Source organism: Eleginops maclovinus, chromosome 3 (genome assembly GCF_036324505.1).
Source record: "Eleginops maclovinus isolate JMC-PN-2008 ecotype Puerto Natales chromosome 3, JC_Emac_rtc_rv5, whole genome shotgun sequence".
NCBI lineage: Eukaryota > Metazoa > Chordata > Actinopteri > Perciformes > Eleginopidae > Eleginops > Eleginops maclovinus.
This window is the reverse complement of record NC_086351.1, coordinates 1,017,822-1,035,732: the sequence shown is the minus strand read 5'-3', so window position 1 is coordinate 1,035,732 and position 17,911 is coordinate 1,017,822. Positions and strand designations below refer to the sequence as shown.

At 39.8% G+C, this 17,911-nt stretch overlaps 2 protein-coding genes and 1 non-coding gene across 3 annotated transcripts; 2 read left to right on the top strand and 1 right to left on the bottom strand.

The window, feature by feature from the left end:
• Positions 1-2,378: 2,378 nt before the first annotated feature.
• LOC134862305 (sorcin-like) lies at positions 2,379-9,221 on the bottom strand. The gene is made up of 8 exons (XM_063880163.1): positions 8,930-9,221; positions 7,281-7,322; positions 6,713-6,782; positions 6,494-6,537; positions 5,438-5,585; positions 4,841-4,954; positions 3,141-3,199; positions 2,379-2,638 (listed from the first exon to the last, which is right to left on the bottom strand). Exons 1-8 carry the CDS (start codon positions 8,969-8,971, stop codon positions 2,612-2,614), a joined length of 546 nt encoding a protein of 181 aa, XP_063736233.1. The 5' UTR covers positions 8,972-9,221; the 3' UTR covers positions 2,379-2,611.
• Positions 9,222-11,880: 2,659 nt separating this feature from the next.
• Positions 11,881-11,952, top strand: trnap-cgg (transfer RNA proline (anticodon CGG)). The gene has a single exon. It is a non-coding gene; the product is annotated as a tRNA-Pro (tRNA).
• Positions 11,953-13,410: 1,458 nt separating this feature from the next.
• On the top strand, positions 13,411-17,679 carry snrnp48 (small nuclear ribonucleoprotein 48 (U11/U12)). The gene is made up of 9 exons (XM_063880133.1): positions 13,411-13,657; positions 14,029-14,142; positions 14,537-14,597; positions 15,193-15,273; positions 15,504-15,686; positions 15,780-15,901; positions 16,438-16,541; positions 17,005-17,127; positions 17,216-17,679. The coding sequence occupies exons 1-9, from the start codon at positions 13,520-13,522 to the stop codon at positions 17,295-17,297; spliced, it is 1,008 nt and encodes a 335-aa protein (XP_063736203.1). The 5' UTR covers positions 13,411-13,519; the 3' UTR covers positions 17,298-17,679.
• The last annotated feature ends 232 nt before the right edge of the window (positions 17,680-17,911 follow it).

Sequence of the window (17,911 nt, the reverse complement as noted above, 5' to 3'; positions counted from 1 at the left end):
TGTGAAATTAAAACCTCCCTGTAAGAATACTAATCTTTGTATGGACCATTCAGGGGCATATAATTGATTTTCAGGCGGGTTTAAAGTAACAAACAGAGGGGTTATTTGAAACCGGAGAGCCAAATACTCTCCCGCGTAGTCCCACAAGGATAGCCTATGTGTAACAGGTTCTTAATAAAAACAACGGCCTCCAAAAGAAGAGCTTGCCTGTCTACATTTTGTGGACAAAGTGGATTATTGAACCCGAAGTCTGTTCATTAGCCCTGGAAGACTGCAGAGAGTCACCCCTGTTTTCCTTGACTACGGTCTGTGAGTCGAAAGGGCAGTTTAACATGGGATAAGTTCAGTATTGCGTGCTGTTTTGAGTTAATGCTTTATAACTGTGCACATTCAAGGACTTTGAAACCACTCCGTGTTGCTATATTGTGTAACAGGTGTGTGAAAGAACAGGGGTGGAAAAGTACCACTCAGAAGTAACTTACTGGATCTTCATTATGTATTTAACAGATAACACTTTAATGCATCAATAATTATAAACAAAACATTGGGCATAGGTGGCAAAGTCTGTAGGGACATGGCTTCGGAACTGGAAGGTCTCCGATTCAAGTCCCGAAAGACCAAGTGCTACCGTGGTGCCCCTGAGCAAAGCACCGTTCCCTACACTGCTCCCCGGGGCCGTACATATGGCAGCCCACTGCTCCCAACACTGGGATGGCTCAAATGCAGCCAGTACATTTCCCCTCTGTGGGACCAGTACGGCTTTATTCATTCTATATATATATTATTATTATTCTGAATGGACCAACCTGCACAATGACTACTTTTCACTTTGTAATATAATTTGATGCTTATACTTTTGTACTTTTACTTGAGTTACATAATGACAGATTATTCCTACACTCTGTTACTTCTACTTTACTCAAGTACAAGATCTGAGTACTTCTACTTTACTCAAGTACAAGACCTGAGTACTCTACTTTACTCAAGTACAAGATCTGAGTACTTCTACTTTACTCAAGTACAACATCTGAGTACTTCTACTTTACTCGAGTACAAGACCTGAGTACTTCTACTTTACTCAAGTACAAGACCTGAGTACTTCTACTTTACTCAAGTACAAGATCTGAGTACTTCTACTTTACTCAAGTACAAGATCTGAGTACTTCTACTTTCACTCAAGTACAAGATCTGAGTACTTCTACTTTACTCAAGTACAAGACCTGAGTACTTCTACTTTATTCAAGTACAAGACCTGAGTACTTCTACTTTCACTCAAGTACAAGATCTGAGTACTTCTACTTTACTCAAGTACAAGATCTGAGTACTTCTACTTTACTCAAGTACAAGACCTGAGTACTTCTACTTTCACTCAAGTACAAGATCTGAGTACTTCTACTTTACTCAAGTACAAGATCTGAGTACTTCTACTTTACTCAAGTACAAGACCTGAGTACTTCTACTTTCACTCAAGTACAAGATCTGAGTACTTCTACTTTACTCAAGTACAAGATCTGAGTACTTCTACTTTACTCAAGTACAAGACCTGAGTACTTCTACTTTCACTCAAGTACAAGATCTGAGTACTTCTACTTTACTCAAGTACAAGATCTGAGTACTTCTACTTTACTCAAGTACAAGACCTGAGTACTTCTACTTTCACTCAAGAACAACATCTGAGTACTTCTACTTTACTCGAGTACAAGACCTGAGTACTTCTACTTTACTCAAGTACAAGACCTGAGTACTTCTACTTTACTCAAGTACAAGATCTGAGTACTTCTACTTTACTCAAGTACAAGATCTGAGTACTTCTACTTTCACTCAAGTACAAGATCTGAGTACTTCTACTTTACTCAAGTACAAGACCTGAGTACTTCTACTTTATTCAAGTACAAGACCTGAGTACTTCTACTTTCACTCAAGTACAAGATCTGAGTACTTCTACTTTACTCAAGTACAAGATCTGAGTACTTCTACTTTACTCAAGTACAAGACCTGAGTACTTCTACTTTCACTCAAGTACAAGATCTGAGTACTTCTACTTTACTCAAGTACAAGACCTGAGTACTTCTACTTTCACTCAAGTACAAGATCTGAGTACTTCTACTTTACTCAAGAACAAGATCTGAGTACTTCTATGATTCCCTTGGTATCCAAAGTGGTGATTAATAATTAAAAATGTATATATTTTCTAAGATTAGTAAATCAGGTTGTTTTGTAAAACCTTTGTTTGTTCATCTATTATTTTGTCCACGGTATACTTGTGTTTTGTCAGTGTTCAAAGAAATAAATCAAATGCACTTATTGAATGCCGCTTTGGATAAAAGCATCAGCTGAGTTTCTGAAATGTAATTTGAGGATTCAATAAGAGCCAGAAATCAGATTTATATGACAGTTTTATTTCTTTCTTACATGTTCACACACATAGGCACACAGGGGTTATCATCATTGGTCCAGCTTGAGGTTCCTTTATAGTTATTAGTAGTTATGTTAAAATAAAAATATGCATTAGTTAGGAACGTGAAAAAGTGGCATCTTAACCGTTGTTTACAATGAGTAAAACTATTTAAAATAGAGAGAGTTCATGCTGTTAATGTGACGTTTCCCTCCTTCATATGTTCATGGTGACCTGGATAAACTACGGAGAGAAACAGAGAAACATCATCAGTGCTCCCGTCACATCTTTAATATCTAATACAACATTTACAGGAAACAGAATAAGAAATACTTTATTTAGCCCCCGGGGAAATTAGATTTTGTAAGAGTTGTTCCATTTTAGAATAGAATAGAATCAATCTGAATTAAATAGAATTACAAATACATAATTAAAAACCAAATAGAAATAAAATAATGAATACAAACATAGAAAAGTTAAACATTTTGAAGACAAAGAAAAAAATATATATATATATTTTAAAAAACAGTTGCTAAAAATAATGTTAACAACCATAGAAAACTTAAAAAGTACATTAATAAAAATAAATAAATTAAAACAGCTGCTTTTTTAGAATACAATGAAAATAATATATATAAAAATATAAAGGTTAAAGTAAAAAAGACGAAGAAAAGTTTTAAATAGATACATAAATAATACAAATGAAATGAAAGCAGCTTTAGAAAAGGATAGACTGTGAACGTACCTCATCAAAATGAAATGTGGCTCTGCCGGTTTGCGTCGTGTCTCTCCTCCGGAACTGATCTGAAAAACACATTTAATGAACTTCATCATTTCTCCGATTGTTGATGAATGTGTTTTTATTTTCACAACACCCAAGATTGTAAAGTAATCAAAAATGGTGATTAATAAACCATGTTTTTACTGAAATGTTGTTTTTCTAATTCCACAGACCTCTTTATTTACTGCTGAGGACAACATCTGGAAATACCAGCGGAATTACAAGTGAGTTTTTATGATTCATATTCAACCATCCCAAAATAATTAAGGGGGCCCAATGAAGTTTTTTAGGGGTTTCCCTTCCCAGTTTTTGTGCATGTAAGTGGTCTGCAAAGATTAAAATCCAGGTGTTCCCTCTATAGGGAGCTTCACACCTGAACATCAGCAGGAGAGGACTCTTTAAAGTAGAGACTCTACATACTGATATACACCTGAACATCAGCAGGAGAGGACTCTTTAAAGTAGAGACTCTACATACTGATATACACCTGAACATCAGCAGGAGAGGACTCTTTAAAGTAGAGACACTACATACTGATATACACCTGAACATCAGCAGGAGAGGACTCTTTAAAGTAGAGACACTACATACTGATATACACCTGAACATCAGCAGGAGAGGACTCTTTAAAGTAGAGACTCTACAGACTGATATACACCTGAACATCAGCAGGAGAGGACTCTTTAAAGTAGAGACTCTACAGACTGATATACACCTGAACATCAGCAGGAGAGGACTCTTTAAAGTAGAGACACTACATACTGATATACACCTGAACATCAGCAGGAGAGGACTCTTTAAAGTAGAGACACTACATACTGATATACACCTGAACATCAGCAGGAGAGGACTCTTTAAAGTAGAGACACTACATACTGATATACACCTGAACATCAGCAGGAGAGGACTCTTTAAAGTAGAGACACTACATACTGATATACACCTGAACATCAGCAGGAGAGGACTCTTTAAAGTAGAGACACTACATACTGATATACACCTGAACATCAGCAGGAGAGGACTCTTTAAAGTAGAGACTCTACATACTGATATACACCTGAACATCAGCAGGAGAGGACTCTTTAAAGTAGAGACACTACATACTGATATACACCTGAACATCAGCAGGAGAGGACTCTTTAAAGTAGAGACTCTACAGACTGATATACACCTGAACATCAGCAGGAGAGGACTCTTTAAAGTAGAGACTCTACATACTGATATACACCTGAACATCAGCAGGAGAGGACTCTTTAAAGTAGAGACACTACATACTGATATACACCTGAACATCAGCAGGAGAGGACTCTTTAAAGTAGAGACTCTACATACTGATATACACCTGAACATCAGCAGGAGAGGACTCTTTAAAGTAGAGACACTACATACTGATATACACCTGAACATCAGCAGGAGAGGACTCTTTAAAGTAGAGACTCTACATACTGATATACACCTGAACATCAGCAGGAGAGGACTCTTTAAAGTAGAGACACTACATACTGATATACACCTGAACATGGTGCTTTTAATTGTTACACAGCGTTTCACATATGCACAAAATCCTACAGATTCAGGTATGAGAGCTCTCTGATTGGTGGAGGCTCACACTGCCTGCTGAGGGTCAGTAGTGAGGTGTGTTTTTTAAATGCTCTCGGCCTCACCAGTCAGCGCGCGGAGTTTAATGCAGCAGCTCATGAAGTCGTCGAACCCGATTCGGCCGTGCACGCTGTAGCGGTTCATGATGATGCTCATCGCCTGAGGGCTCAGATTGTAACCTGCCGGGGAACACACACTCTTTAATAACAACATAGCTTCATGTTTGGGCTTTTTTTTAAAATAGATTTTTGATTAGTTTGATATGTTACAACTAGATACTGAGTTTATGTCACACCATTATATATCAAAGCAGATTCTTTGAACCTAATTGGGAATAATTCTGATTCTGATCTGAAAGACTCCAAGCACAGACGTCTCTGTATGTGTGGGCTTCTGAATCTTGATTATCTCGCCAACCCTTGGACCGATCTACTTCCTGTTTGGTGTGGGTGTTGCTCAGGTCAAAGGGCAGCGTAGTGCCAAATGTGAAGTTACTTGTATCAGGGGTTCTTTGGGGAAAGTGTGAAAACTCAGCCTACCTGGCAAAACACATTTTCACTCGTTCTATTGGCAGGTTTTTTAACTTATTACCAGTGAAAACACCTTAAATGTTTTTTGGAGCAGCATTTTTTCCAGTGTGTGAAGTGGTTTTGTGAGTTTACCCATGGCGGCGAAGGCCTGCTGCAGCTCGTGGCCCTCCACCGTCCCGCTGCGGTCGCGGTCGTAGGAGGCGAAGGTGTTCTTCCAGCCGTTCACCGACTGCCACAGCTCCTTGAACTCAGTAAAACCCATACTGTTGGACATGTCCCTCTGAGGAAACAGCCCGTCAAGGACACTTCACAAACTGGTTTTTACCATTCACCTGAGTCGAGTAGATAGTTTTATCATCGAGACAACTGTCTGAAACTCCTCATAGCAGATGGAAAGGGGAATAACCACCAGATAAGACACGGTGTAGCTACGGTACGGCTTAATAGCATTCTAATATAATGCACAATATACGTATGAACTCAAATCCCTAGTATACTATTACAGGTCTTAGTGTTTCACTGTTTTTACAGGTGGGAAAATATACTGGGTGGTGGGATATGATGTCCATTGGCTCAAAATGAATGCACATTTACACAATAGAGGGATTAAAGCTTGCATATGGAACATCGGAGAAGCCATCAATAGTGAGCTAGGTTTCTTTAAATGATGCAGCTTTTCAATGAAAGTAGCCGCAGTGGCTCCAGAAGTCTCTAAATTTAATAAGAAATGATTTCACTAAGGCCAAATCAAATTATTGGATGGACACCTTTTCAGGACTATGCTTATAATGTGTAATATATGGTGTGCAGGAAAGCCAGCTTCCGTGTTCAGTGTGGAAGACCTTCTGTAAATAATCAACATTTCTCTACTTGCTGTTTATTTCCCACAGGCCCTGAAAGCTGCAGGCATGTTTAAGCCACTGTTAAGCGACCTCAACATGGCCCTTATGAACAAAATCAAGCCCATTTAAAACCTCCAAATCTATCGTAAACTAATTGAAGAGCTGGTTTGGACTACTGGATAACTTTGTAATGTTTTCCAGAGAGGATGTTACAGTATGCACAACACCAGATCAAATCAAAGCAGCTAAATGGAATCAAGACGTCGTTCATTGAACTTTAACACTTGTGCTTTTTCCTACTGAGAGAAGTTTCAATGAGTGGTGTGAAAAGGCTGGGGAAGGATACATCCAGCATGGTGATCATCAGTCTGCAGGTCTCCAGGCTGAATGCTGCGGAGGGAAAACACGGTCCATATATCAGTCACGGAGAAATGACCTAAAGTGGATTCATGCACCATTTGATGCCTTCAATGCCACGAGTGCACCACTGTATACAATAGCGTTATGATTAAATGTCCCTCTGACATGCATGGATATCATTAATATGAGTAAAGGATGTTCTTACGTTTGTACGAGCCAGAGATGCCGGACTGTGTGAGGCAGAGCTGCAGCTCGTCTGCTGAGATCTGTCCATCCTGTCTCAGTTTAATAAGGAAAAGAAATACACAATGAATAACCCTCTCCACCTGCAGCTGGAAGGACAGCGGAGCTCCTTCTCCAACAGACTACTCCAGCTGCACTGTCACAAGGACAGGTACAGGAGAACATGCCCACTGCCATAACTCTCTATAACAATTCCTCTCTGGCTGCAGACAACTCTCTCACCCACAGCTTCTATTGAACGCTGTTCATTTCCATTCAGATCCTATTTAATATTCCATTCCTCCAACACCTAAGGTACAATATCCTACTTTATAGTAGTGCTGAGATCTGTGTTCATTCTGTATGTATATTTGATACATTTTTTATTGAGCTGCTGCAATGTAAAACAATCCCAAATTGGGATCAATAAAGTACCTATCTATCTATCTATCTATCTATCTATCTCTAACAATCGACAGAGATAAGAGAAACTTCAATGACACTATAATACCAATGATATTCAGCAGTACTGTGGGGGGGGGGGGGGTTACCTGTCCAGCTACAGCTGAAAAATATCCGTAGATTGGATCCTGCTGCAGAGACGAAGACACAGAGAGAAGAAGGAACAGTGTGGGAGATTAGTTATTAGATCATTGGTTCCTGCCTATCTGACTAGGCTCTGAAGTGGACACACTTGCTCAGTTGCTGATAAATGGACACCTCACACTTCTGTTCTTAATGTCACAATCCCCCCCCCCCCCCCCCCGTCTATTGTTACTTCCTATCTCTGTGTTCCCCTCCTGTCTTGTTACCTGATTGGGTTCACCTTTGTGTTTCCCCTTCCCTCCTCAGCAGTGTATTGTCCTTGTGATCAGTCTTTGTATTTAAGGCAGGGGTGTCCAAACTTTTTTCACCGAGGGCCACATACAGAAAAACATACGGAGAGCTGGGCCCCTGATAGAGGAGAATACTGCCTCATAAGTGAAGTTATAAGTTAGCAAAACAAATCAGATGTAGGTGAATAATGCGCGATACTTGAAAAGCTTTCAGAAAGAACAGCCTACATCCCGTCTGTCTTCAGGGTTCATTTGTTCTGTTGCAGCTCATCCCTTAAAACAGAAGCCTCAGAGTGCTGATAATCAGAGGGAACATGAAGGTCACATCTCAAGCTGGTTATAGAAATAAGTTTTTGGACTGAATTTATTTTAAATTGGGCTCATTAATATATCTGAACATATATATTTAAGAAGTACAATATAAGACAAGCAGAAGTTTAATTTGTGGGCCGTATTCATTATACTTTTAGAATTTGCAGAGGGACGACTCAAAATGGCCTGCGGGCCGCATTTGGCCCCCAGGCCGTAGTTTGGACACCCCTGCATTAAGGTCTGGCTTTCTGTTGCTGGTTGACAGATCCTCAGAAATAGGAACTGTCTGTTAAATAAAGCAACTTTAAATGATGAAACAACGAGCAGGAAGTTCCAGTCCTTTTGTAACCCTGTTTTTAAATCCTTCCTGTTGACTAATCCGGAGAATTAACAATGAACGTTTTCACTTTGGTCATTTTGACGACATTTACATTCAGTTTACAACTAACAATCAACCTATTAGGAGAATAATCCAAAATAATTACAGTTCGAAAAGATCATCCTCAACAATAAAATACAACTTTTAAATGATTGCATGAGTAATAATAATAATAATAATAATAATAATAATAATAATAATAATAATAATAATAACAATAATAATAATAACAACAATAATAATAATAACAACAATAATAATAATAACAACAATAATAATAGTAACAACAATAATAATAATAACAATAATAATAACAATAATAATAGTAATAATAATAATAACAATAATAATACTTTTGGTGGTATTCCTACTCTGTAATTGTTACCTTTGTTAAATACTTCTCCCACCACTGCTCAAATGTGGAAGCAATTAAACAACCACTTGTACTAATGTTTAACAAACAGCTCATTCTCTATCATTTATATGTATACACACATATTCCTCCCAGCGTTAACTGATGCCAGGTATTTAAGCAGGTGAAACATCCGCAGCTTTTCGTGAAATAAAACGCGTATTTTCAGTCAACTCGTCCCCACTTCCGGACTGTCCCGGGACAGGGTTTACATGTTCTGCTTTAATCCCGATAAAACATCACACTTTAAGGCTCTCTTACCGCGGCTCCACCGGGGGCTGCACCGTATCCTGGAAAGGCCATAATTAAATATGTGATAAAAAACAGATAAAAGGAATAAACTGTCAAACGGTTTCCGCTCCTTCACTTCAGAGGGTGTGTCTGCAGAAACACACACACCGAAAACTGAGAGTATTTTGGAAGAGCCTGAAGCACCAGAGGGGGGGTTTAGGCAAATATATCCCGAAGTAAACCGACCAGACCCGGTTGGACCAAAAATGTGAAAATGTTTGGTTGAGTTGTGATTAAATGTCCTGTTTCCTCACCACTGGAAGCCGGTTGGCTGTGGGGGACCATGTGATCTCTGAACGACCAATCGGATCACAGCGCTGGCTACAAACGCTGTTTACAACGATGTAATAAACAGTGATCAGCCATGCACAGACCAAGTGCTCTGCAGGAAGCATTCAGATACTTAACTTCAATACAAGGACTATTACCACAGTGTAAAATGGACTTTGTTTCAAGAAAATGTGAAGTAAAGTGCATGTAAAGTATGTCAAATGTTATACAATTATCAAAACTACAGCAATGTCCCAGGCTGTGACTGATACAGTTACTATTGCATTAGATGAATCCAGTCGCATGTAATAATGTAAAAGTAGGACTTTATTGTTGAAATCTGCATGGTTGCAAGCTCATTTTGAACTTTTTTGCGGTGCATATATGTATTTTGCTCCTCTACTGTGACATGTTTCCATGCTTTAATGTTCATTTCACACCCTACAGGAAAGGGAACACCCCAAAAAGCAATAAGGGCCCCGCTAACTGATGCTGATGATTCTTCCTTCACTATAACTGTAATGTAGTTGTCAGTGCATTGTGTTTCCTGTTGCACATTGTCATAATCTTTTCCATCTGTCAATAGTACCATGCATTGTAAACCTGCTGATGTTTAAATAAAAACACACACACACACATTACATGGAGGAAATCTGTCCAATCAGATTGTTTTTTTCCTTCATGTGACTCATACAGAAACTCCTGCTGCGTCCGGAGAGTAAACACCATCTGTGGCTCTGAGTTTTGTTGCAGAGGAAAATCTACTGAAGCCACATTTGACCTCCTCTTGAAGATGAACGGGCTGAATCCTGACGTCTGGGTTCTGTTGCCTCGACCTCCTCCCTTTCTCCTTCCTCCACATTCAGCCATAATGAGCCACCACGAACAGGAGGAGGAGGAGGATGAGGAAGATGGAGGAGAGCATCCTGCTGTTTGCTGCTGCACAGGTAGGTTAAAAAAAAACATAGACTTTAAAATATTAGATGTTTGCAACGACAGAAAACAGATGCATTTTCAGTTTGTGACGGAAGAGCTGCAGAGTTTCTGCTGTCCTGATGTCAATGGGAAGCTCCTTCCACCATTTAGGAGCCAGGATAGCAACTGGCAGCCAGTGAAGGGAGCAGAGGAGAGGTGGGGTGTGGGAGAACGTGGGGAGAACTTGGCTGTAGAGGTCGGATGGGTTTGATGAATGAAAAATGACTTCAATTATCAAATGATTTTCCAATCAGGCCTGATCTTCTGTCAACTGAAAGCTGTGCATCAGTCATACTTACGTATTTGAGAGGTTATTAAAACCAGTTTGTCGATCCTGCTGCTGAGTAAATGTGTGTGCATGATAACCTCCCCGCTATGTGTGCCAGTATATTCAGAGGACAGGGTTTCTGGTCCAGACCCAGCAGGTCTCACCAGCAGGGACAGGAAACAGACGGTCAGACATCTGAGTCCACCATGACCCCTGGTCCCCGCTTTAACCACCCATGCATGTTTGCCGTGTGAAGTAAAAATGATTTTATAGTAAATCACGTCTTTGTAAATTCTGAATGTATAATGCGTGTTGATACTCAGTGAGTCCAGCCTAAAAATGACTCTCTCACTTCACGACTTACACATGTTCACTTAATCAGTCTTAATGAATAAATACTAACTAAACCTGTGAGACAATTCTAGTAAAATGAAAAGTGCCGTATTCCCCACGAAGTTGAAGTGGAAGGTTTGCATAATAAGAAAATGCAAAGTTCCTCAAAGTTGCTCTTGAGTAAAGAACTGGAGTAAATGTACTTCGTTATATTAGAATATCCAGTATTTGATTTCACCGTGCAGCATTTCATTCATTCTATTTTAAGCTCATCTTATTCTCTTGTACTTAAAAGGTAACTTCCTCTGCCTTACTTGCACTTTAGTCTTGCCCTAGTTTCTTATTGCATGTTTTAATAGTTTTTCACTTGTTTTATTTATGTTGTATTGTTGGAGGAGCCTGTGACTGAAGTTTCTCATTGCATATGTACACAGCACCATATGACGTTAAAGCCTTTTGAACCTAGCTGACACCTCAACCCGTCCCCTGTGTCTGCAGGATGTGATGGCGTCCTCCGTCCTCCTGCTCAGCACTCCTCCCCCACAGCTCTTCCTTCCTCCCTGCAGCCGGGGGGCCTCCCTGGTGGTTGTGGGGACCAGCAGCTTTTCCCTGGTGGTCAGCACAGCGGGGGGCCAGGGATGGAGACCCAGAGGTGTTTGTGTGTTTATGGGCAGAGGGAACCAGAGAGTCTACACTGGCCTGGATCTCCACACGTCTACTACGGAGGTGAGTGTTTACCTGACGGAGACCTTCACATTTTACTGAAAGAAAGGGCGGCTGCTTTCACGCTTTGTTATCATGTGTTCTGCAGTAGGTCTATATACTTATTCTGCATATTCTACATTGTGTTTTCTATGGATAATCTGTTGATTGTTTTTTATTCTTTGACATGTTTACTGTTTGTTTATTTTTGACTTTATTCTATGTGTATTTTATTCTATGTTTCATGTTTAACACCTGCTAATGAACTGTGGTTGAAGGTCACACAATACTCCACTTCAGGTTAATTTCAAGGTACTTGTACTTTACTTGAGTATATTTCGATCATCTGCCCCTTTGATTATTTGTCCCAAGTGGCTCGTTGGTCTAGGGGTATGATTCTCGCTTCGGGTGCGAGAGGTCCCGGGTTCAAATCCCGGACGAGCCCTTCCTTTGAGAACCTCTGCTTCACTAAAACCCACATACCATCATACCATCATGAACATCTGTGTTGATCACATGGAGGGTTAGCTCGACTGCTGAAGTATTACGAAAAGTTCATATGTAATCCTCTCTGAATTATGTCATTAAAAGAAATTGTGAACAAAATAGTGTAGTATTCTAAAATGTTAGACCAAATATTTTAAACAATAAATTACACAGAAATTAGTACTACTCTTCTCTTTAGCATCTCAACAAAAGATGACTTTCTATCTATCTATCTAATTTCTGTCTATCAAGCCTGCACAATAACTTTTACCCGATCAATCAATATGAATATATTTAACAATCCGGATACCAAATGTATATATGTTCATTGAGTCCTTAATTTTCATGGTTTTATTAAACCACTGAATTTCCCCACGGGGATTCATAAAGGTACATCTTATCTTATCTTATAAAGTAGAATGAAATAGCCATGCACAAGTAAACCAAAACTGTACTTAAGAACCATTAAATACATTTACTTGGTTCAATTGTACCAGTAATTTACAGCAATACTGTGGTGTGCTTCCTGCAGTGAGGAGGAACCTGATGATTGGAGTGCAGGTGGTGGAGGAGGTCGCTGTCGAAGACACAATCGAAGTAATGTAAGTATTATAAATATTAGTTTGAAGTGTTGCTCATTAGACCACACATCAACCAAATCAAGCTCGGTAGCTGATGAATCCCAGAGCTCTTTCTGTAAGATGGAGAGTTGCAGTGTGATGCATGACGCATGTTTGGTTAAAAAAGATTTTTACTGCAGACTTTTCTCCCCTCAGAACAGAGGACATATACACGGATGATCTGCTGGACCCCGAGCTGCTGCAGGACGCCCAGCTCTACCCCACATGAACCCCAAATGACTGTCAGTGTGTCCTGATTTGATGAGCTTTTGTGCATTTTTGAAGCCACAGTCAGTATAAGGTTATCTTATGTATAATTGTGTTGTTAATATGGAAATATATAATAAAATGTAATATAATATTATGCAATACAATAATAAAACGGAGTTTGCGTTCATTTATTCACTTAAAACAGAAAACCAAAACAAATGAAATCACCATTTGTTGGTTGAAAATAACATAATATACTGTAGTAATATATTTTAATATATGTATGTATAATATACAAAATACACTTTTAATATAGTACTAAGTATTTGACTTTTTATTTTATTTTACTGTACTCAATTTAATATAATATTATTATATTTATCCCACAGGTCATACTACTGCTAAACTCATGGGATTGCACTATTTTTATGTTTTACATTTTTTTTATTTCTTATGTTTTGTAAATATTTATATTGCATTTTTAAGGAAGCTGTGACAAGTGATAAACACATCATAAAATCTTAGAACTAACAAGAAAAGGACTTCAACTACCAGCATGCATCACTTCTGTTCTCCCGCCAACGCCCCGGAATACGTCATTACGTCACGCCAAACATGGCTTCCGCGAGAGAGGCAAAAATAAAACAGCGATGATATTGAGGCTAATTCTCATTTAATTTGGACTAAAACCTCAACATGTCGGAGTCTTTAGAAACTAAAAGTGTGGAGGAGCGACAGGAGCGTCTGCGGGAGCTGAAAGAGTTCACAGAGGACTGTAAAGAGAAGCTGAACCTTATATTTGAGAGGCTGGGATGGACGCTGGACTACAAACAGGTAAAATATGCTAACGCTAGCTAGTGTAACGAAGATGTGTAAAGTAACTAAGTACATGTACTCAAGTACTGTACTTAAATACTATTCTGAAGTACTTATACTTTACTTGAGTATTTCCATTTATGCTGCCTTGTACTTCTGCTCCACTACAGTTCAGAGGTAAATGGTGTACTTCTACTCCAGTGCATTTATTTAATACCTTCAGTTGCTAGGCAGATTAGGATTAATGATGGTAAATATAATTAGCCCTTAAATCAGACTTTAGTTCACCTGGAGTAAATTCACAAGCTACCCTGCAGTATACAAAGCCATTAAAACTAGCTGCACCTTTACCAGCTTTGGATTTAGTTTCTTTATTCCTTTTTTCTCAGGAACCAATGGAGCAGTGCCCCTACGATTCCCACCACCGAGTCCCAGCGAGGAGCATGGAGAAACACAAAGCCTCCTGCAGCCTCCGGAAGATGGGCTACACCGTTGAAGAAGAGGTAACACACACACACACACACACACACACACACACATACATACACACACACACACACACACACACACACGGCTCCAGTCAGATGGAAACTCACATAGCAATGAAGTGTGTGTAATCAGTGTATTGTGTGTTCTGTCTGCAGTGACAGGGGTGAGTATTAGAGACGAGCTGGGCCCTAGAAAGTTCTGTTGCCTGATTACCTGCAGTATCCTTTAACATCATATCCTTTCATCTGCTGGGCTGACACACACACACACACACACACACACACACACACACACACACACACACACACACACACATACATTTACAACAGTGTAAGATTCCCTGCCACTTGAATGCTATTAACTTGAAAGAGAGCAATAAAAACAAAAACTTCTCTCACTCTTATGCAGGCGGGGATGTTGGATCCTTCTGTGTGTTATGAGAACTCAACGGTCAGAAGCTTTACGATGGGTGAGTCATTATCTTTAATCGCAGAAAGAAAATAAAGATAAAGGGTTCCATCAAAAGGTCCTTTGTTTCCCGGTAGAGATTTGAAGAGACCGTCAAAGACAATAGAAGTATTACGATGCTTTGTTCCCGGTGATAACAACCTACAAAGTCACCGTAATAAATGTAGTTGCCCAACATAAGATAAGTAAACCAAATTCAAGATGCTTTGGAAAATAACAACCTTTATTTTATTTTGTTTGTTGTTGATGAAGCATGTTTTACAAAAAAAGGCGAGAACTGCTTTCAGTGGGTTGTTGAATAAGAAGTCATTTGTAAAGTTGTTTTTCGTGAAGATTTTATTTTTGAAGTATTTTAGGATTTTATTTTTGAATTGTTTTAAGATTTTATTTTTGAATTGTTTTAAGATTTTATTTTTGAGGTATTTTAAGATTTTATTTTGATTAGATTTTATTTTTGAGATATTTTAAGATTTTATTTTTGAAATACTGTAGGATTTCTTTTTTCCATTATTTTGATTGCTGTTAATAACAACCAGCCAAAAATACCACACTTTTCCGGATGTTTTTTACAGTTATCATTATTTTCATTCATGCAGACAAATCCGCCCAGCAACAGGTGATCCTGCAGGCCAGGTCTGCTGCACCACTCATGAAGATGGAAGGAGTCTTCTGGCAAGGTGAGAGCTTCATTTAAATGTAAACATACATTTATGTGTTGGGGGAAGTCTCTCTACATTTAGATTTGTCAGAAGGCATTATTGTAAATAAGGATCTACTCTTTTAAAAAAAGTTTCAAAGATTTACGTACAAAAGATGTACTTACAGAGTATTCCTACACTCTGGTACTTCTACTTTTACTCAAGTACGAGATCTGAGTACTTCTTCCCCCTCCGCTGCTCCCCCTTAGGTCAGTACTCCGGGCAGCCTGTGGACGTTCCTCAGAATCACAAGCGTGCGGTGTGTGACCTCACGGTGGCCGACCGATTGGCTCTCTACGATCACGTCATCAGCGTCCTCAACCAGCAGAGGGAGGCGGCCTCCTCCAACAACGAGGACCTTTACGTAGACTTGGTTTCCAAACTCCAGAAGAGTAAGAAGATGTATTATAACTTAAAAAATCACCGCTTTTATTTTGTGTTCTCTCGTAGCGTTTTCATACGGTAGAATTTGTGTTTGTGAGTAGATGACGATCAAAACGAACCAAAGACTCACCTGGAGCTGATGGCAGAGATGAGAGACTACAAGAGGCGGCGCCAGTCTTACCGAGCCAAGAACGTACACATCACCAAGAAATCCTACACTGAGGTACGAGCAAAGCTTACCCATAATCCCTCCTGTATGTCGTCACACATCTCCAGGTGCCTTCTATTTACTGTTTTCGATGTTCAAATGACTTTGTTCTTAGAGGGAATTAATGATTAAAACATCAGCACCAAGGACTGATTGCGTCCTCAATTTAGGCACACATTTGAACAGCTTCAAAAGCAACAATCGTTTAATTTGGCCTCATTTATGCTCTGCTAATTTGGCTAAAAGGGTTTTCAAATCCGCCTTTGAGTCACATTAATTTGAAAGCTTGAAAGCAACAAATGACTAGACCTTCTGAGGAAGTTGAGACGGTAGTCACTGTGTGTTTTCCACAGGTAGGGAGTTTTGTACTATGTGTTTTGTCTAGTAAAAAGATGTTACACAATAATGGCTGCCATGGTTGAAATACATAAAATAAAAGCCTTATTGTGAGGGGAGGGAAACCGACGGCCACACAGCATGTTCAGTACGTCTCTTTTCTGTCTAGAGGAAGGTCCAGAAACTGTTTGATAATGGCTGTGATTCCCCTGCAGGTGATCAGAGAGGTGATCAGCGTCCACTCAGAGGAGCTCACCAGACAGTGGAGAGAAGAGGAGGGCGAGGGGGAGTCGGCCAGATCTGAACCCTCCTCCCACAGGTACAACAAGCACTATGATCAGTCTCCTGTTAGGATGCTAAATAATAAAAGGGAAAAGATATCAGAGCAGTCGAAGACCTAACTGATATTATCACAGGGCTAATGTGAATACTCGATTGTGATTGGTCGTTTCGTTATAAAGTAAGGGATAATGTGCGTATTTTAGGAAAATATTTTAGGAGTATCTTTTCATTATTTTAATTGCTGTTAATAAGCATGTTTTACAAATAAAAAAGGCAAGCAAACAAGTCTGAAAGTCTGCAATTTGAGGCCATCATGCTGCTAAACTCCTGATTTAAGTTGAATGTGTTGTATATACGGTGGATCATGTGCAGCTTCGCGTAGGACTCCATGAGCAGCTTTAATATTGGGAGTCCTGTCGTCAGCGTGTTTAGTGTGTGTTTGTGTAATCAGCGGGATGATGTGCAGCCACCTCATATCCCGTTACCTCTGTGTCTCTCAGGCGTCGGCTGGATGAAAGACGGTCGGCTTCATTGGAGTCTCGCCACTCGCACAGCAGACGCCATCGCAGCCGGGAACGAAGCCAAGACAGAGAGAGCAAGAAGAAGAGGAAGAAGAGGGAGAGGTGGGGAAGGACCGATATGAATTCAGCATTTTGTTTGTAGTTGCTATTTCCCCTTCCCTCAATTTCTTATTCTTCTTTGTTTCAAAAGGGATTCCCGCTCCCCTGACGGCCACCATCACCACGACCGAAAGAAGAAGAAAAAGAGGAAGAAAGAGGAGAAGGAGAAGTGAGACAGCGGGGTCAGCAACAACAGGAGTCAAGGGCATCGTAGCCTACAGGTCCATCAGTGTGGCGTGGGAGCACATCATATCAGCATGTCTCCGTGCTTTAATGTTCAGAAAGCTTTTCATGTTTCTGATACTGCCTGTGCTGCAGCATCTCTGTTCACCCTCTGTCTGAAACCAGATTCCAGTCTGCTGTCCGGCTCTGTTGTGATTGGTCCCGCCCCTCATTTAAGAGTCTTAATAGAGTGGTGCAGAAACAAGTCCAAACACCCGGGGATATGCACCTTTGCAGAACATATAAATGTATATACCACACTACAGGAAAGAGAAAAGTCAATAAGAAGATTCTGGAAAGAAATTGATGGGAATAAAGTTTTTGGAACATCAACATTTTGAGCTTTTTTTCCCCGATTCTAATGTTCCTAAATTAGAGAGTTATTACATGTTTGCATGCACAGGCTCCGCCCCCCTCTCTTTGATTGGCTAAGAGTGGATTCAACTGCAGACTAGAGGAATGTGGGACATGAGTGCTAAAGCTGACAGACTTCTTTCCCGGGGTCAAAGGTCACTCTTCTTTTGTTGTACTGTATGTCTTCGAAAAAAAGTAGAAGTACTCAGAT